Raw genomic sequence first — 22,076 nt, 5'->3', positions numbered from 1 at the left:
AAGCTGCACCCACAAAATCAATGGCAGGGATTGGGTATTACCCTCACCAAGACCTAGCTAAAGACAGACGGTCGTGTCAGGGGCTCCGTAGGGCCCACCATGATGTATGTGGTTTATCCACGCCGTCCATCCATTTTGACAAATCATTTTAGGTGATGAGACCAAAAATGAGGTAGATCGAATGCCAAAGTGGACCACACTACATGAAACAATGAGAATTAAATGCCAATTGTTGAAAACCTCTTGGGGGCCAGAAAGTTTTGTATCAAGCTGATATTTATGTTTTCGTTTCATACAGGTCTATGTGACCTTATGAACAGGTTGGATGGCATCGTGGTGAGCCCTAGAAAAGTTCCAACGGTGAGGGTCATGTCACAACTGCTTCCTGTGGTGTGGTCCACTCGAGCCTTCGATCCACCTCTTTTTGGGCTCATCCCCTAAAATGATTTTTCAAAATGGATTGACGGCTTGGATAAAACACAAATATCACAATGGGCCCCACAGAGCCCCTGACAGGATTATTCATCTTTAGCTAGGGTCCCAGTGGCGGTAGTACCCAATCTGCGCCCCAAAAACCGGACGCGAATTGCCTGCCAAAACCTTCACAGGAACTTCCTAGGGAAGCTAGGTGGGCCACGGTGATGTTCGTGAGAAATCTATTTTGCCTATCCGTTTTGCCAGATCAGGTTAAGAAATGGGCCCAAAATAAGGTAGATCCAAAACTGAAGTGGGTTGCATTATAGGAAACTGAGAGAATTGAACCTCCATCGTTGAAAGATTTGCAGGGCCACGGAAGTTTTGGATCATGCTTTTTTTTTTTTTTTTTTTTTGGTGTTTTTAGTTTATCCCACTAGGAATGACCTTATGAACGGTATGGATAGTGTATAAACATCACAATGGACCCTAGGGAGGGTTTCAATGGTAAGCATTTCCTTACCCACTGTTTCCTATCGTGCGGCCCACTTGAGTATTGGATCTACCTCATTTTTGGGCCAACGTCCTAACATGATTTAGAAAAATGAATGGATAGGGTGGATTTCTTACAAACATCATGGTGGGCCCTACCTATCTTCTCGTGGCAGGAGGTTCCTCCCAAAGGCTTCCCCGCACAATCCGCGTGAGGACGGGATCAACGAGTTGGTGGGACCCTGACCATAAGGCCACCTAGATGAAAGATCAAAGAAGTTGTATACATATACTGTCCATTCATTTTGGCTTATCATTTAAGGCATGGGCCAAAACATGAGGCAAATCCAAATCTGAGGTGGACCACACCACAAGAAACTATAGTCATTGAATGGCCACCATTAAAACTACTTGGGGGCCACAAAACTTTTAATTAAGCTTATATTTATGTTTCCCTTCATCCAGAGATGTGTGACCTAATCAAGTAATCGGAAGGCAAATAAACATTACGGTGGGCCCTAATAAGTAATTAATGGTAAGCGTTCAATCACCACTATTTCCTTTGGTGTGGTCGACTTGAAATGTGGATCTGACTCATTTTTCGACTAATGGCCTAAAATGATCTTCCAAAATATAGGGATGCCATGGATAAAACACATGACATCATAGTGGGCCCACAGAGCAGCAAGGAATAGTCGAGTCGACTGCGACTCGCACATCGCACATTCATCATCCCCCCTAAAAGGGGCTTCGGAAGCTATTTTGGGGAAACCTAAAAGAGAGTTCCGAATCTTCAAATCCTCTCGAAAATCTACACAAATTCTTCGACGAAATCGTCATTCTTTTTCAAATCTATCATCTATTCAGAAAAAAAAAAAAAAAAAAAAAAAAAAAATATTGAAAATGGAGGTTTTTTCGTACCTACAGATAGAGCTATACACGAGTTGAACCGATTCGAGCTTGGCACAGCTTAGCTCGAACTCGGCTCGGCTCAGTCCTCGAGCCTGACTGGCCAGCTCGGCTCAGTTCAGTCAGCAACTCAGGCCAGCTTGAGCCAAGTTTGAGCCTATGCAACATTTTCTCAAACACATAGATTGCATCTTCAATCTCCCACACTTCGAATACAAATCAGTAAGAGCGCTTTGCAGGCATTTCATCAAACACTCGATGAGCAGCATCAAAATCAAGATATGAGGGCATTCCTACAATGTAAAAAAAAAATGTGGGATTTGTTTCTTCAATCTTCCCTCGAAAACTCATTTCGAGAATACCCTGATATGAGGGCAGTCCAAGAAATAACATTTCGTTGACGCATTTCATCAAACATTCGACGAGCAGCATCAAGATCAAAATGAATGAGTCACTGAGCCAACTCAATCTGAGTTTATTCGAGTCGGGGTTCGAAATGAGTCAAGTCGGGCTCGGGCAAGCTCAAACTTTGCTAAAAAATTCGAGCTCCAAAAACCAGCTCGACTCGGTCCTAATCTAGTTTCGAGTGGAGGAGAGCTTTTCCGAGTTGAGTCAAGCAAGTTGACCGAGTTAACTCAACTCGTATACAGCTCTACCTACAAAACAATGATGCGTCGATCAATCAATTGACCCACTTCCAAATTCCGAATCCTCTTTTATAGGTACCAAAAACCACTCTCTTACATAGATTTGAAAGATTTTTCCTTTTTTATTTTTTCAATTTTTTTTCGTATTAACACACTCCAGAACTCCTTATGCGAATTTATCATCGATAACTATTTTTTATCAGCAAAAACCAGAATATCGCCAAAAAAATCCCCAACAATTGGAAGAGAAACAAAAATAAGGAGTTTTGGTGTCGCAAGCTTGGCGACACCGATATTATCGGGGATATTATCGATTTTTCACAAACAAGTTGAACACTAATCCAACCCGAACCCAATAGGATTTCAAATTGAGTTGGCATTTTCCAACCCGAACCCGACTAGAGGACTTTAACAACTTGACCCAAACTCGGGTTAGGGCAAACGAGTTTGAATTTACCTGAACCCAAGTTTCAGCCCTAGGTTCTCAACAACGAGAAGTAAAAACTGCATAAAGTTTCACCAACTAGAGGGAGGCGGGCATGAAGCTTCATTGACCAAATGGAGGAAAACTTTCTAGACATTCAAAAGTAGGAATATACTCAGGACTACACTTTCCAACTCTTATCATTCAACTCAACCGTGCAAGACATCATGACTATTTTAAAGTTTGTTTCTTCTCCATGTTTTAACAGGTTCCTAAGATGAATGGATTTTGTATTTGCAAGCCTCTCAAAAATACATTGTCTTACGAGTGTAAATCTAGGGAGATTCAAGAGTCAAGACTATGATCTGGCTCAACTAACATAAGAAGAAAGATGAGATAACTCTTCAAACATCTTTACGCTTCATTTCATTCGATAGGAGTAGAAAGCACTGGCCAGGTGGTTCAAGGAAGTCAAAAGCGCTTAGAACGCTGTCAACTCAACACAAAAGCAAGGACAAAAGGAGAAAGCATTGTATTGAAGACCCTTTTTATCTACAGAAGGGATTTATGGCACATGGTTTTGTCTAGATTATTGATCTTGCATCAATTAAAGATGAGAACAAGATAAAAACCCCGACTACCAAAGCAGGAGGAAAGGAACCAAACAACTCCAATATCAGTTTTACAAAGCACACAACTAGCATGGGCAGCATCAAGTAAGAACAGACCATAAGACATCCATACCTATAGCATAGACGATCAACTAGTAAGAGCTGCACAGCCTAGTACAGATGGCATCAGTTATCCATAAAATTTTACAAATATCAAGCACGACTTCAAACACAGATACTCAAGTGGAAAGCCACTATCAAGATCTACAAAGCTGACCAAATGTGATAACCTGGGAAAAAATAGCAAAAAATAAAATAAAATAAAATAAAATAAAAAAGAAAAAAGAAAAAAGAAAAATTGAGATGTATAACCTCGTAACAAAGATGTCGCATGATCCTATCATAGGTGGCAAAAATACAGACAAGTCAAAAGGAAACAAAACATATGGGGCATGATGCCATGCCCCATCAGTAACGAAAGAAACAAGACCAACGAAAAGGAATGCATAGAGTGTTGCGGTTCCGACAGCTCACATCCCATGAGATGCAAATGATAAGATAGCTAAGAAGAATGCATAAGCAGTGCAAATAGATAGAAATAAAAAGGAGAAGAATGTACACATGGTGTTTGTAAACATAGACAAAAAAGAAACAGAACAAAGAGATTCACACCAGCATGCCTAAGACATCGCCTAATCCCAGTAGAAATGGAAAGTAAACAGACAAGTCAAAGGAAAGAAATCAGATGGAGCCCGACACCTTGGCAGTAATGAAAGGTGTTTGGATCTGCACGCTTGCATTACACATATATTGAAATGAACTAAACTCTACAATCGTGCATGTAATTTGATCATTCCAAGATAATGTGAAACACACTGCCATAGCTTTGAGCATACAAGCAAACAAAAAATAGACAAATTCTGCATGGCACCACTATGGCTACATTCAAAAAGGAAGATGTCCACATATGAATCCACCAGCACAAATGAGGAGAGCCACTTCTGGTGTCTTCTCACAACCTTATAACCAAGAGAACCTCATGATAAAATCATGTACCTTTTTCTTTCCATCTTTCAATCACAAGAACCTTAGAGATAAACAATCCCACCTCTTTAACTTTTCTTTTTCTTTTTAGCCAGCAACAAGAGCTTTATTGAAACAGAAATGAACCGAAAAGCCCAAAGCTATATACAAACAGCCCTAAACAAAACCCAGAAAAAACAGCAACACTACAAGCCCTGAAATAGCTCAGGAACACAATTCAAAGTTCAAATAGATTAAACAAACTATTTAAAAAAGAAGCCATACACAAGAGTCAAGCTCAGGCATGAAGCACAACGGAAAAACTGAGAAGAGCCAACCTGAGTAAAAACCCTCACCTTTCCTCTCCACATTGTTAGCACAAGGGAGAATACCCCAAAGGCTCCAAAAAGAAAAGCCCTCTCATTTACCTTCCTATCTCAGAAACTGAGCAACCAGAAGTCAAAAGACCTATTTGTCCTTAACACTTAGATAACTGCCCCCTAACTCACAAACCGAGGTGATTCACCATTATAATCAATGCAAGGAATGACAAATGTGACAAGAAAATACTCCACTATAGAGTACCATCCAAACACATAAAATCCTAAGAAAAACAGCTACACATCTCCCAAGCTGTGGGATAAAGGCACACAGCTTCACAAGCCTACATTACATTAATGCAGTTACAGGTAATGCGTACAGTAAGGATTGGATGTAGCATATTCTCAGAAACCCAAATTCTTAACATAAGGGTACAATAAGGATTTGTTACAACTCAAGAGTCGAGAGTACAACCATGTTAAAATATTTTACCCAACATAAGTTGACATTATAGCCTAATTGGACTTGTTTGCTTTAAATTCTGGATTACAGGCAGATCAAGAGTTCAAAACAAGGTCCAAAAACTGTGTTGACTCATGACTCACCCAAATCAACCCACTTTTTAAGCAAATATCGAGTAAAGGGGGGAAAAGTTTCACTACTCAACTCAATTTAGCCAAGTTTTTCATGACCCAATATAGATTGGCCCAAGACATGATGATTATATATATAGACGCGCGCGCGCGCACGCACACACACATATATATGCAACTTAATTGAGCCAACCATGCTAAGCTCGTGATTTGACCTCTTCACTTCATCTAAGAGTTCAGGTAATTTCAAGGTTCGAGCCCTTCTTTAGGAGTTTCTTTTCATATTCAATTATCGATCCATAGGTTAGAGTTCTTTAAACAACATAAGAATGGGACAGCGCCAATGATGATCAACAAATATGGAACAATCTCAATGACTAGTGATGATGGACGACACAGATCTTCAAAAAAGTGGTGAACAACCCACCGGCATGTCTTTCTAGGGTTCTAGATTCCTGTTGGGATTACCTTAAGGTCCTTAAGCAGGGGAGAGAGAGAGAGAGAGAGAGAGAGAGAGAGAACCCAAATGCATGGGTATCTCGACTGAAAGAAATCTAGATTTTTTTTTATTTTGTCCACTTCTGATTTAGGGCTTCTATCGGCAGTGGACAGGTAGGGGAAATACATGGAAATTGAATAGGATTTTCGCTTTTTCTACGAAATGAAAAGAGGGGGGAGGGGGGTAATCAGTATCTCCCTTCTTTCTTCAAAATCTTCTCTTTTATGAATTTTACTCATCTGCTTATATTTCTTATTATCAAATATAAAGAAGTCCAACTTGCCCAAGTCACTGAATCAACTAGCGCAAGTCAATACTGTGAAGTAGTCTAAATCAAGTCCAAATCGTTTAACACCCTTGGTTGAAAAGCCAATAGATCTCTTGTGCAAGCATTCAAGTTGGTTATTCTAGTTATCTATGTGTGTCAGGCATGGATATGACTCTCAGACACCAACATCCACACAAATACATAGAATAAGAAATATATTTAATATTGTACAGTAATTATTTATTTATCTTTAAAGGGAAAGGTATCCTAATAAAGATAACTAGTAAACATAAAAGATTTGCTTTTACACGATCTGTCTAGGATCGTTGAACAATGCAGACATGGACACATGTTGATACAGAACAATTTCATAACACTGTTGCATCCTTGTTACATTTTCCAAATCAGAATCAGAATCTGAAACCATTTACGTATCAATGAATCAAGTATACATAAGACCACTCGTACATTTAATTGAAAGAAAGAACACATTCTGAGATAATTATACCTTGTATAGTCGACTCTAAGCTGACAAAGTTACAATTAACATACGCTGCAGATAATCTCAAAATACTACTCAATTTGCAAAATAAAAATAAAAAACAAACATACATGAAGACAGCATTGAATGGAGGAAAAGTTCAACCATATGTAATTAGAACCAGAAGTTAGAATGCAATAAAGTAGTCAATTAAAGAAATAGTGAAATTCCAGAATAAGAACATTTCCTAACCCTGAGCTTCCATCCATTGCCATGAGAAGAATGGCAGATGCAAGAGATTAAACAGATTAAAGGACTACTCAAACAACCACTTCTATCAAAATTCTAGCATTATAAATAGGTATAAAGGCATCCAAATGAACAGATCCATAATCTGCCTTCAGATGCATACCTAGTTCAAAGGTTGCAGCACTAAGAAACATACTAGCTGAACCATAAAACATAATTACATGAAGGTAGGAACATAATTATACCTTTGAGTTTATTATCCATCTCTTTGTTACCCAGGCCCTCCACGCGGCCATCTTTTTTGCGTCCTGTCTTTGTGTTATGAATTATCACTATTGGTGGCCATATAATCAGATCCTCCTTATTTGCTTCAGCTTCACTAGCAGAGAACGACTCGTATGCCTTAGAGCTATCTGGTCCTTTCGCATAGTTCCACCCCATTAGGACACACAGAGCCTTATGTAAGCCAAGGTGATCAACACGCAAGGCTGCATTCTGTGAGTTGTAGGCATGCATGATAAGGCCATGTACATCCGCATAATCTTTTGAATCCCTGTAATTTTGCATGCCCAGAGCATTGAATAACAGAAAAAATCAGCTTCCACCCTCTGACTACACTAGTCACTAAACTAGAAAGAAGAACTGAACGTGCTGCCACAGTGCTGGCATAAACGGAACCTTGCAGAAGGAAAACAATAATGAAAAGTACACCTCTGAGTTAATTTACAGCTTAACTATTTCCTTCAGAACTAGCAGCTCCCTGTGAAGCTGATTAAAGCTTAGAACAGGGCCATATTTGGAGCATATTATTGAAAACATGACTTGCCTATTCCCGTGTGCATCACATTTAAGTACTATGCAAACTTATTTTTGCAAGTTTATTATAAAGGTGTTTCAGAAGCCCTTAACCAACAGAATAATAATATAGAATCAGGGTTGAAAGATAAACCAGTGAATTTGTCACGATATCATGATCATGGATACAAGCACACTGCAGAAAATAGGCCAATCAAATCGCATTCTCTTAAATTTTTAATGTTTCATGCCACCAGTTAACAAAAGACACTGAATAACTCATGTTCGTATGAAACTTCAATGTTTCGTTCAACCAGTCATAAAATGCCTAATCCTCCCACTTAAACAAACATACACAGCAACACAGAATAATCAAGAAATGATAGACACCAGAAGAAAAATCCCCAAAAAATAAGGAAAAAAAATCACAAAAGTAACCAGAATCCATCTTTCCTATGACAATATCCAGCCTTCAATATGGGTCAGGTAAGTGCAATAGCCATAGCCACAAGTTATCCGTACCCTGCCCTACCTGTTTAACATGGGTTGATAAACAAGATGGCCAAATTGCTTCAGAGACATAAGCTTATTGTATGCAGATCGCACAGCAAGTATGCTCACCAAATTGGTATTTGTCACCGTGAAAGGAACCGAAAGCAATCATAAAGATATGCATAAGAACCCCTATTTTTCTATTAAATAAAACTGCTAGAGGAAAGAAAAGCAAGCAAAAGGATCATGTGCCCAATGACCAAACAGTCCTCACATTAACAACAAAGCATAAGAATGAATGATCCCTGTGATAGGTAAATCACAAAGATAAGTAGCAACCTAACACAAAATCCAGCAGCAACATACTCCACCTATAGCAAAAATGACAACAAAAGAAAAGCAAAATGCAGGTTATAAAAAAGAAACATCCAAAAATCCCATCTTCAAAAGATTGCTCCTGCAGGGGCAGGTGGCATAGTGCTATCACAGCGGCATATGATGACAACATTGAAGCATAAAGTAGCAGATGACCATCATTATCTCCCCCAAATGACTCATAGAAGGGGAAAAAAAAGAACCATAGATTCAGCAGAAAACTGCTACTCAGCAGAACAAAATATTTATTAACTTCAAGACCAAACAGACCCTAAGAGCTCCACCAGACCTTTTTTTATCTAGAAAAAGATATCCCCCCATCAATTCTTGGGGAAGTAACACCACAAAAATTCTAAGTGATGTCTAGCAGCTACTAAATTTCAAGTTTTCAATTCAATACAGGCTTAGAGCAAGGCAATGAGCCTGGAAGAATGAATATCACGTCAGAACAATGAGATATGCACTTGGTCAGAAAAAAAAAAAAAAAAAAGAAGGCTGAAAGCCTGCCACCATAATGCATTAGAAAACAGTTGCACACAACATTAGCCAACAATTGGACACTACCAAAATGGTTGTGTGATAGTGTTCCCCAGTGGAGGTCAACAGAAAACATCTTAGGAATTAAGGAACCATACATAACTGAATGTCTAATAGCTTCCATGTACAAGCATGTATGAGAGTAAGATTGCCATGTGGATACACTGGATGCCAACCCAACCTGCCCTGAATATATAGCTCTCAATTTATTGAGAAAACTAACAAAATGGCTTTCCCCATGGAAATACAGAGTTGACAACAGCAGATTCAACAATGCCAACAGTCAAGCAGCTAAAAGGTAGCAACAAAGTGACATGCACATGCCAAAATGTCAAAGCCAAGAGACCTAGATATTCAAAGATAAATAAACCATGAAATACTCCATACATAAGATCCATAAAGATCCGAGTTCTTCCCATATGATTGAACCATCAGACGGGTATGACATACTTTCGTAGGACACTAGAAGAAAATTATAGTCAGATACCAATGTTTTCTGATCAACAATTTCAGCTTACAGTCAAATGACACTGGAAACGAACCCTCCCTGTCCAACATGGACACTGACAGATATCTGAACCGAAGTTAATTCCATTTCAGATTGAGAATAAGGAAATGCACCTGTTACTCTTATTTGAGGTTTGAAAAATATCAGCAGAATTTCAGCACATTCAGTCAACAATTTCTGTAAATTTCCAGCAGATGTAACAGTGCTGAATCACCTGCTTTCAGCAAATGATCTCCGAGAACAACAGTTCCAGCCCAAATATATAGTAGAATAGAAGTGGAGCGAGAGAGAAAAAACAGCAAGAACATACCAGTTGAGTCTCACTGCCAAATCTGGAGTCTTCAACCCTAGTCTATAAGAATTAGGCTTATAGAAGAGAACTCCAATAATGGGAACAAAAAAAAAAAAAAAAGACCCTTTTTTCAATCATATATATGCTTTTTGGATTGAAACACACATGCATATGGACCTTTACGCCCCAAACTACCTCTTCTAACTAGTAAACCAGTTAGTAATATCTTTGATTAGGAAACCAAGGAAAGACCTAGCTTACTGGAGTGTAGCATAGCATAGTGTGGTCTATACTGGTTTGCTATTCAATTCAATATACAGATGTGGGTCCCAAAGATTAGACACCCATATTAGGACCATTCACACAAACTAGCGCAGCCAACAAGTGATAAGTCAACTGATCAGATCCATTAATCACACTACTCGGATTATGAGGCCTGTTATGCTATAACAGAAAGGACTATGGTGATACGAGCTTCAATCAAGTAGCTTTTGAGGCTCACCCTTCAGTCCTTGACACTACAGTGGTACAAAGTCATCCAACATCAGGCATGAACTGAACATGCAAAATAAAATGATTTGCAACTAGATAATCTGTCCATCCAATTACTCAACAAGAGGATGGGGCCTCGTGCTATAAAGGCAATCCATATAGCCAGGTATGCACTTAGTGCAGATTATAAACACACGCACAATATGTCAGTTAAAGCTAAATGCACACATCAGAGGCCATGTCTCAATTTCTGATAGTTCCAAACAACTGAACCTGCATATGGTTATCTCCAAAACACAAAAACTCTAATACTGAAGTGTTTGAGAAAACCATAAAGGAAATTAGCATTTTTAAAACCATCTATATCCTGCTAAAGTGTCAGACATGAAGGCCTACTCTTAAGAGTAGCTAAGGTACGGGAGGTTAGGGATACTGCGGACCAATAATTGTTTGTTGGAAGAGAAAACTGTCGGGATGGGAGATTGAACATGTGTGTAGAAACAAACCAGTGCCTAACAGTCATCCATCCTCAGATCCCTTCAAGATGTTCGATTGAAATCTTTGCACAATGTTCATGAAATATCAAAAGTTGATGGATGTATTCATCCTCGGAGACTCAGGCTATGGAAATCTAAGCATTTGTTTTTGTCAAATTTGGTAGAGGATGAAGCATGAAATGCCAAATGGGTGTCAATAGGTGTATGGAAAAGTATTGAATGTCAGTTCACAGTAAAGAGAAGCAGCAACAGGTTCGGGTGCAGGAGCAGGGAAGCATCTCTTTCAAAATGTAAACAAAAACAAGTATAAATAGTTGGGAAGCACGAATGGGAGCGTAGATCTGAAGCGGGGATACAAAGTGGGAGGAGCACCTAGTTAGAAGGATCCTCAACTAAGGTTCATACAAGACCATCAAATTGGAAGAGATAAGAAAGTTGACACACGATGTTCGGCTGACATCTTTATACGATATGCAAGAAATACGGAAAGTTGATGCATTCATTCCCCGAGATTATTTTTTTTGGAAAGATATATTCATTCCCAGAGATCGCCGTAGCAGAAATCTATGCCTTTGTCAAATTTAGTGTGACAATGAAACACCGAATACTAATAGGTGTGAGAAGTACAGAAAGCCGAGTTCACACAAGATGATCCAGACGAGATCCGAACCAAAGGGGCATATCCAAGATGTGCAGTTGCAAGGAGTTTTGAGATGTGTAAAGAACAACTCACCTCTGTCCCAAACCTTGACATTCAATACAATAAAAAGGGAAATGGGGTAAATCATACAAGGATGCAGAATAATTAAAAACTGACCAACTAGAGATAGGGTATGAAATGAAACAGATGAGGAAAAACATTGGTCGTGGCAACTGGAGAAAGCTGGTCAACTATGTAAAACTTGTGAAAGCTTCATCAAGTGAGCTATCGAGACAGACCAACCTCAGATAAACAAATAAATAACTTCTCAATCCTGTTTTCTTCTCCCATCAGAGGCAGAGGCTTAAGGGAGCTCCAAACAGGAAGAATGAAAGGTTAGCCTCAAATATTCCTATTTCCTTGGTGGGAGGAGGAAGAATGTGAAGGACTTGAAAATTTCCATCTCATTAGACTCCACAGGTGGGAACCGGAGGGTATGTACCAACTAGCTTGTTGGCATTGTCTACATACATGGAATGTAAAAAAAAAATAACAATATATATAACAAAATTCTCCTATGTCAATGAACTTTCAAGCAAGAGGTGGATTTCTCATGTGATATAAGATCATGGTTCGAGGTTTCCAGACCCAACATTTGTAAGATACACAAGATGAAAGTCAGAGAGAGAGGGATAGGAATAGAAAAGGCCGAGGCATCAAAAGATGGAAACACAATAGATACAGATATTTAGGTGAACACAAGGCCAGAGAAATACTTCAGAACATCCACCAAAATAAAATTAAAATAAAAATACCAAAAAGTTGGATTTCCGAACAAGAAAAAGGATGGTGCAATTGATAGGTTAGAGATAAGATGCAAGAGTCAGAAAAGTAATTGAAGGCAGGTGGCCATCTAGATCATATGGATCAACCATGCTGAAAAGAAAAACTAATATAGACTATGAACTACACATGCGATGCAGGTCATCAAACCAAAAAAGAGGGAGTGAGAAAAACAAATGATTTCTCAACTCTGTAATGCTCCCTGACTAAAGACAGAAGGAGAGCATTTAGGGAAGGCAGAAGAATGACAAATAGGGATGTCTCTAAAATCACAATCTCCTTGGAACTGATGGGTGGGAATTGGAAGTGTGCAATGGGCTTTGCCAGCATTCTGTTAATTGCGTGCAACTTCGAAACCATTCTTCTAGAGCACTGAACTTCAGAGACATGATAATCGATCCTAAAGAGATCATGAGAAGAGATGGAGCTCGTTCAATTGAAGATCAGCTCAAAGGCTTATAGAGATTAGATTCACTAGTATGACTCCTCAACGAGGGAGGGATAGATAGGGCGACACTAGGAGGGGAAAGTAAGGTGTCGATGAAAAGAGACACGATCTCAAAAAGCCAAAAAACGATACATACAAAGTTTTAGGTGGATGCAAAGGTATGCTAGACAATCCGTCAAAACAAGTGTGGAGTCGCAGACTACCCAAGAAAGGGCAGCAAAATGGTTGGTAGATAGAGTAACAAATACACCTCTCATTTTCCAAAATTTGAAAACATGAGGTATCACCCTTCTAAAGATCAAATATCAGCCCAGGCGAAATTGCAACTCAACATTCTCAAGATATTCATTGTAGTGTGGAAAAGGATATTTAGGACAGCCCTAATTATGATGCATGCTCATGGAGATAATTAAACAGCGAAAATAAAAGGAATAAATGATATAAAATTCTAACAATAATCATCATAACTGAGAAAATTATAAAGGAAACATGCTATGGAGCGGGCCATCACTACAACCATGGAGTATGGAATTCAATTACTACTTAGGTTGGATCCGGCGAGGGATGAGACCTCCCGATCTTGCATGGTCACACCCAATCGATCAATGAAGATCACTAGTCCGAAGAACCAAGAAGTTTCTCGGATTAGGGACTTGAAAATTTGGGGATTTAGGGTTTAGATCGGTTCTCAAGATTTTGATCGAAGAAGAATTAGCCAAAACTAAAAAATAGAAGGAAGAAAGTTATTACCTTGAGGAAGTTGGAGGGGCACAAGAAGAAATTAGAAGAAGAAGATCAAGGGGAGAGAAAAAGCACCATTAGAGAGAAGAGAAGAAGGAGGCAACCAAAGGGTTTGCTTTTCATTAATCAATAGTTGAATTCAAGTTTAGGGCTTTACCCCACTTAAATAAGCAAATAAAGACATAAAATTACTAAAATACCCCTAGGATAAGCAAATAACGATATAAGATTACTAAAAGGCCCCTAACTAAGTCAAAAAACGCGCAAATAACATAAGTATGGGAAAGTTTGGGCGCTCGGTCTTCTTTCTCCAATCTTCCTTCACATGTGTCTTCCCTAAGTGGGGTCTTCTATATGTCCAATCACATGTGAAAGGTCTTCAGCTCCTCAATATTCGCCTATCCACAAGGACGGCACTTGTGGTTGGCGCTTTCTTCGTTGGTACACCTTGAATGCACCTGTGTCCGCATCAATTCCCCTCGGGTGAGAAAAACTCGACTCCGACGAGTTGAAACTTTTGTAGCGCTCGAGTAGATCTGGATCAATACCTTGCAATGCGTCGCCCGACAGCCACGTAGATTCAGACGATGGTTTGTTTTTCCATCTGACAAGATACCTTTGGAAACCCCCATCTCTCGTGGATACTATCTCGTCATCCAAGATTTCCTGAATTGCTTCTTTATGGGTAATGGGTGGAGGAGGGGGTGGAAGGGGTTGGGTAGCAAACTCAGAAAAAGGCCATGAAAGGGATGATGTATCAACAATGGGAGTATGGGCACGGACTAGATCTTCCACATTAAAAGTTGGATTAATGCTCATTTCAGGTGGAAGGTCAACCCGATACGCGTTGGACCCAACCTTTTGTAATATCTTGAATGGTCCAGTACTACGCGCCTGTAATTTCTTTGCAGATCCTTGAGAGAATCGCTCTGGCCTTATTCGCACCATTACATAGTCTCCTTCTTGAAATTCTTGCATTCTACAATGAGAATCAGCTGAAACTTTATAATCATCATTGGTCTTATTTAACCGCTGTCTAATATGTGTATGCAAATCATGAATATGGCGTGCGAATGCATCGGCTGACTCAGAAGACCTTTGGGTAACAGACATAGGTAAGAGATCTATGGGCATTCTAGGTTTATAACCACTTACAATTTCAAAAGGACTTAACCCTGTAGATCTATTAACTGACCCATTATAAGCAAGTTCAGCAGTTGGTAAAATTAGGTCCCAAGTCTTAACATGTTCACCCACTAGACAACGTAGAAGATTTCCAAGGCTACGGTTTACCATTTCAGTTTGACCATCTGTTTGTGGGTGGTAAGCAGTAGAAAATTGCAAACGAGTTCCCATAATGTGCCACAGTGTCTTCCAAAAATAGCTAGTAAATCGAACATCACGATCAAACACTATGGTTTTAAGTAACCCATGGAGACGCACCACACCATAAAAAAAAAAGACGAGCAACATGAGACGCATCTGACGTCTTCGAACATAGGAAGAAATGCGCCATTTTAGAAAAATGGTCCACAACGACAAAAACGGAATTGTGCTTTTTTATAGTCTTGGGAAGCCCGAGCACGAAGTTCATACTAATGTCCTGCCACGGAGCATGTGGCACTGACAATGGCGTTTCTTTGCTTTGCCAGCTGACATGTTCGACACTGCCCTAAAACTTTGGCTACGTCTCGCTTGAGGCTTGGCCAATAGAAACGATCTTCCACGAGGGCAATGGTCTTATCACGACCAAAATGGCCAGCTATCCCTCCTGAATGAAGCTCCTAGATGAGGAATTCACGAAGGGACATACGGGGAATACAAAGTCTGTCTCCCTTGAAAAGAAAGCCATCTTTAAGAACATATTCACCCATAATATGCTGGTCACTAGAGAGCGACGCGTAAGTACCCCCAAAATCAGGACATATGGGGTATTCATCTTTCAATTGCTCAAATCCGACTACCTCTACACTCAAGGAGTTGAGCAACGCCACTCTCCTACTAAGGGCATCCGCTGGTTTGTTTTCAACCCCGGCCTTGTGTTTCAAAACAAACGAATATTCCTGAAGAAACGCTACCCACTTGGCATGCCTTAGGTTGAGTTTCTTCTGAGAATGCAAATATCTCAAAGCCTCATGGTCAGAAAACAAAACGAATTCTTGCGGTAGGAGGTAGTGTCGCCAATGTCTCGGGGATTGCACTACCGCATAAAATTCTTTGTCGTAAGTGGAGTATTTTTGTTTTGCCTCATTCAGTTTCTCACTGAAATAGGCCACTGGGTGTCCTTCTTGACTCAACACTCCACCTATACCGACACCAGACGCATCGCACGCTACTACAAAGACTTTAGAAAAGTCAGGTAGACGCATGACAGGAGCTTCCACCATCTTGCCCTTAATTTCTTTAAAAGCCTTGACGGCGGCTTTAGACCACACGAACTCTCCCTTTTTCATGCACTCAGCAATGGGAGCCATGATCGTGCTAAAACCCCTAATGAACCGACGATAAAAAGTTGCTAGGCCGTGAAAACTTCGCACCTCATGAATGTTCCTTGGTTCTGGCCACTCAACTATGGCCCTGACTTTTTCAGGGTCTGCGCGCATCCCTTCAGATGACACTATAAATCCTAAGAACACAACTTGGTTAGACATGAATGCACATTTCTTAAGATTAGCGTACAACTTTTCCTTCCTAAGGACACTACAGACTTTCTTTAAATGTTCAAGGTGTGATTCCTTAGTGGTACTATAAATAAGAATATCGTCAAAGTACACCACTAGGAATTTTTCCATGAACGGCCTCAAAGTTTGTGTCATCACCCGCATGAAAGTACTGGGTGCGTTAGTCAAGCCGAAGGGCATGACCAACCACTCATACAGCCCATCTTTCGTCTTAAACGCCGTCTTCCACTCATCTCCTGGGCGTATACGAATTTGGTGATATCCACTCTTGAGGTCTATCTTAGAGAATATAGTGGACCGGCCATCATGTCAAGCATATCATCAAGTCTAGGTATAGGGAACCTATACTTGACAATAATTTTGTTTATGGCACGGCTATCCACACACATGCGCCACGTGCCGTCTTTCTTTGGCGTCAACAATGCAGCACGGCACACGGGCTCATACTCTCTTGGATGAAACCCTTTTGCGAAGCTCATCAACTTGCTTCTTCAACTCGCATGCGCCGCAGGGTTCATCCTGTAGTGGGGAAGGTTCGGTAGAGTAGACCTGGGACAAGATCAATGGCATTCGTATGTCCCTCATAGGTGGCAACTCATTCGGTAAGTCTTCGGGAAATACATCAGTATTCCTTCAGGACCGAGGTCACCTCACAGGGCAACTCTGATGGAACCTCAGGTGTAATTTCTCTAGCCACAAGGGCATACACCATAGAATCTTCCTTAGCCTCTTTTTCAAACTCTCTTGCGCTGATTATATGTAAAGACTTAGGTTTGGATTTTTCCATTTCTCTAGGCTCACTTGCCTTCTCATCATTCTTCTTCCCTAGTGTATTCTCAGGTGGCATGGGATTAAGTTTGATCTTTTTACCATTATATATAAAAGTACACGCATTCGAACGGCCAAAGATCATGACATCATTATCGAATAGCCACGGTCTACCTAGGATAACACGTACCACATCCATAGGTAAAACATCACACCACAGGGGGACTCTTTGTATGACCCAAACTCAATGAGGACTAGACATTACTGGGTGATAGGTAGGGATGTCTTGTCAACCCAAGAAACTTTATACGGGTCTGGATGAGGTGTGGATTCCAGTTTTAAGCGATCTAAGGTGTTAGTGGAAATCACATTCTGACAACTTCCACTGTCCACTATCACCTTACAATTCTTTTCACCACACTTGGCAATAGTGTATAAGATAGTGCTTCGACGCCAGTCAACACTACTTCTAGACTGAGCTAACACACGCCTGACTACTGCAAGCGTTGCTTCTCCATCCACTTCTTCTTCATCAGTAAGTCCTCCTTCAGGGTGATACTCTTCAACTTCATAATCACCCTGGTCATCTCCACCCTCGTGGGACTCGCCTATAACGAAGGCTCTCCTACGGCTCTTCGTAGGACACTGATTAGACATGTGGCCAAGGTTGTCACACTCATAGCACCTCACCTGGCTCATGTTACTAGGACCGGCACCAAGAACCCCTTTGCCCTTGTCCTCCCTAGGCCTAGGCGGAATGGTCGCCTGTGCCCTAGGTTGACTACCAATATTAGGTCTAGTTCTTTGGGAACTAGATCTAGCACTAGAGTCTCGGGACTCAAAACGACGAATGACAAGAGCCTTCAGATATTGCTCTAACTCCTGCACGACTTGATATGCTTCATCTAAGTCCGTTAAGGGCCGAGTAATAAGCTCGCGCTGAAGATCCGCACAAAGGCCCGTCTTAAAACGCGAGAGCGTTACTAGAGGGTCTTCTCGGATATCACATCGCATCACATACTCTTCAAATTTAGCGATGTAGTCAGCGGCAGGCATTGACCCTTGGCGTAAGGATTGTCATTGGTCAAGGAGCTTCTGACGGTATGAGAGAGGAAGGTACTTCTCCTTCAACTTCTCTTTCATCTCATACCAATGTGTGATAGGGGCTCTACCAACTCTCTCTATCCTACGCTCGGTGTTGGTCCAAAAGAGCTTGGCTTGACCCACAAGCTTCATCTTAGCAAACCGCATTTGACAGTTTTTTGACATGCCATACCACTCAAAGTAGTGGTCCATGTCAGCAACCCAGTCAAGGAATGCCTTGGGATCCAAGCGTCCATCAAAACTCGGGGCCTCAACTCTCACACTCTTCATCGCACGCTCATCTGGATCATAACGGTCTTGATGACCATATGTGGCTCGTGCCTCTCGCACCACACCACGACCGTTACCACGATCTCTATCCTCACTACCACCACGTGTGGCAGCACGTTCTTCCATGATTCCTTCCACTTGGGAGTGCGCATCTTCCCCTACAACGGGGTTTTCCTTTTGGGACGCCTCTAGTTGCTCCACCTTAGTCATGGTAGTGGTAATTTGGTTCTCAAGGCGGGCAAACTCACGCCTTTGACCCGCTTCTAGAGCGGTTATCTTTTGTATCAATTGAGCAAGTTGCTCAGATAACTGCTCGTTATTCATGGTAGGTTGAAGTCCGAAACCTCTACCTCTTCTCGTGGGCATACAATGAAGACTTGAACCAAACTCTACCTAACTAGACTACTAGGTGTTATGACTTTCAAGATGAATGCGATGAATGCAAAACTACTATGAACTGACACAATTAAGTTGAAACAGGAAACAACTCAAATCTGAAAATTTTCCAGATTAGGAACTTTCTAAAATTGGAAAGTTTCTAAAATTGAAAACTTTCTAAACCTGGAACTTTCCTAAGTTAAACCTAAAAATCAAAACCCTAATTTGATAACTCGATCTAGACAAAAACCATGCAAGCCTAGGCTTTGATACCAAATTTGACGCAGGACAGCCCTAATTATGATGCATGCTCATGGACATAATTAAACAGCGGAAATAAAAGGAATAAATGATCTAAAATTCTAACAGTAATCATCATAACTAAGAAAATCATAAAGGAAACATGCAATGGAGCGGGCCATCACTACAACCATGGAGTATGGAATTCAATTACTACTTAGGTTGGATCCGGCGAGGGATGAGACCTCCCGATCTTGCATGGTCACACCCAATCGATCAATGAAGATCACTAGTCCGAAGAACCAAGAAGTTTCTCGGATTAGGGATTTGAGAATTTGGGGATTTAGGGTTTAGATCGGTTCTCAAGATTTTGATCGAAGAAGAATTAGCCAAAACTAGAAAATAGAAGGAAGAAAGTTATTACCTTGAGGAAGTTGGAGGGGCACAAGAAGAAATTAGAAGAAGAAGATCAAGGGGAGAGAAGAAGCACCATTAGAGAGAAGAGAGGAAGGAGGCAACCAAAGGGTTTGCTTTTCATTAATCAATAGTTGAAATTCGTGTTTAGGGCTTTACCCCACTTAAATAAGCAAATAAAGACATAAAATTACTAAAATACCCCTAGGATAAGCAAATAAAGATATAAGATTACTAAAAGGCCCCTAACTAAGTCAAAAAACGCGCAAATAACATAAGTATGGGAAAGTTTGGGCGCTCGGTCTTCTTTCTCCAATCTTCCTTCACATGTGTCTTCCCTAAGTGGGGTCTTCTATATGTCCAATCACATGTGAAAGGTCTTCAGCTCCTCAATATTCGCCTATCCACAAGGACGGCACTTGTGGTTAGCGCTTTCTTCGTTGGTACACCTTGAATGCACATTGTAGTGTGGAAAAGGATATTTGGGTTACTTCATCTCATTATTTGGGGCTCTTGGACTTTCCACATAAGTCTTAGTGAGGTGGGGAAAAGTTAGGGAGCCATTCATGGGAAGAGGTAAAATTTTGTGGAAAATACTCCACGATGCTCTTTGTTACAAGATTTGGGATGAGCAAATAACTGATAAGAACAAATCTTTGCTCAAAGAGGCAGAAAGCATCAAGAGTAGCCTCATTAAGTGGGCTCCTATTAGACCCAAGCTTGGAGGAGTGAAGGCAACAAATTTGCATGTCAACCGGCATTTCATGATCCGCAGTGAACCTGAGCAGAACATTGATAGTATGAGATCAACTAACCCTTCCACCATTTTTTATGAAAATTAGACTTGACAGTTTGTGCATTGGCAAGCCAGGGTTAGGGGTGTACATCGAGTCGAACCGAGTCGAGTTGGCCTCAGCTCGACTCGGCTCGGCCACTAGCTGACCTCAGCTCTAACTCGGCTCGGCTCGGTCCTTGAGCCTGACTGGCCAGCTCGGCTCGGCTCGGTCAGCAGTTCGAGCCAAGATCGAGCCGAGTTCTCCTGTGCAGCATTTCCACAAACAACTGGACTGCATCTTCAAAATCCCACTGTATGTAAAACAGAAGCAATGATTTTACAAGTATTTAATCAAACACCTTCTAAGCAACATAAAAACCAAGAAAAAAAAAGGGTATTTGTTTCATGTACATACCTTCCTTGCCACCAGCCACACTTGATCGAGTCATTTCATCAAACACTCGGTGAGCAACATCAATAGCAAAGTAACCGAGTCACCGAACTGGTTCGATCCGAGTTCAATTCAAGCTGGATTCAATCCGAGTCAAGTCGAGCTGGGGCCGGCTCGAACTCATTTTCGAGCTCAAAAAATCAGCTCGACTCGGCTCGAACTCAACTTCGATCCGACTCAAGCAAGCTAACCGAGCTAGCTCGGTTCGTGTGCACCTCTAGCCAGGGTGGTATGAGATCAAAAGAATCATAAGAGATTACAGGGCAGTGAGCAAATGGACTTTTTTGGCCCTTGTAGTTGGAGAAACTCCACTGAGTCATGGGTTTGGCTTCTTAGGAAAGAAGGTTGGAGGATCTTTTCCGAGAAGTTCACCATCCACTAACCATTTCTTAGGTGGGGAGAGGGTGTTTCAAGCCTTGGAATTTATCATTCGTGTTTGAAGAGATCCACAGTATGTTCATATCACTTCTTCAATAAACATTGTCATTTATCCACATGGGAAAGAGGGTAATGTATTGATATATGAGTTGGATGATGGAAGGATAAATAGGTCTATCCTTCATAACAGGAATTCATTCCTATCTTTTATGAAACAAAAGGACATATCAGCCAAAACAAGAAGCAAAGACCAAAAGGGTTATCAAATTTCAGACGATCTTTTTTGAGACACTAACCACAAAAGAATTCACTGTCCTAGACTCGATGGATGGACAACAAAGGGATTTTCAGAATATGAGTAGATGAAGACTTTTCTAGGCAAAGTTAGGCAGACACTATAATTAAAGACTTTCAAGAAGTGTGGGTGACTAGACAAGAATATGAAATTGTTTGCAGAAGTAAAATCCAAAAATTCAAAGAAAAGTTTTGGTGGGCAGAGTAGCATAGTATGAGCATGCATCTGAAAAGAGAATGAGGAGGAGGATGAGTGGCAAGACAAGGATAGAATTATAAATGAATGAATTCGATGGAACTTAGGAGTAGCACCAATAGGTAATAAAATGAAGGAAAGTTGATGGTTTGGCCATGTGCAATGGAGACCAAGAATAGCCCCTGTAATAAGGAATGAGTTGGTTCAAATCAAATGCTCTGAAGGGCATGGGGAAGGCCCAAAACAACATTGGTGGAGGTAGTAAGAAAAGACCTATAGTTTGACTGAGGACATGATCCGTCATAGAATGGAATATCGAAACAGGCTTTTTGTAGCTGAACCAAATTAGTTGTATAAGGCTTAGATGATTATGAATAACATAAATTGAGAAAAGATTGAAATGGGGGAAGGCCAAAAAGGACCTGAGGGAAGTAGAAGAACAATTTACAGAAACAGAGGCAACACATCCAGAATGGATGAATGGTATCATCATAATCTTCATAGCTTTGACCCAGCTATTTGGTAAAAAGATTAAT

At 40.7% G+C, this 22,076-nt stretch overlaps 1 protein-coding gene across 1 annotated transcript in view; it reads right to left on the bottom strand.

The window, feature by feature from the left end:
• LOC131232228 (protein SUPPRESSOR OF GENE SILENCING 3) overlaps nucleotides 1-22,076 on the bottom strand; it is a 45,539-nt gene that overhangs the window by 11,822 nt on the left and 11,641 nt on the right. Inside the window, exon 2 of the mRNA XM_058228424.1 lies at nucleotides 7,177-7,484. Coding sequence (XP_058084407.1) covers nucleotides 7,177-7,484 — 308 coding nt within the window. The remainder of the gene's footprint in view (nucleotides 1-7,176; nucleotides 7,485-22,076) is intronic.

Source organism: Magnolia sinica, chromosome 18 (genome assembly GCF_029962835.1).
Source record: "Magnolia sinica isolate HGM2019 chromosome 18, MsV1, whole genome shotgun sequence".
Taxonomy (NCBI): domain Eukaryota; kingdom Viridiplantae; phylum Streptophyta; class Magnoliopsida; order Magnoliales; family Magnoliaceae; genus Magnolia; species Magnolia sinica.
The sequence above is the reverse complement of the archived record's forward strand: the minus strand, read 5'-3'. Positions and strand labels throughout refer to the sequence as shown.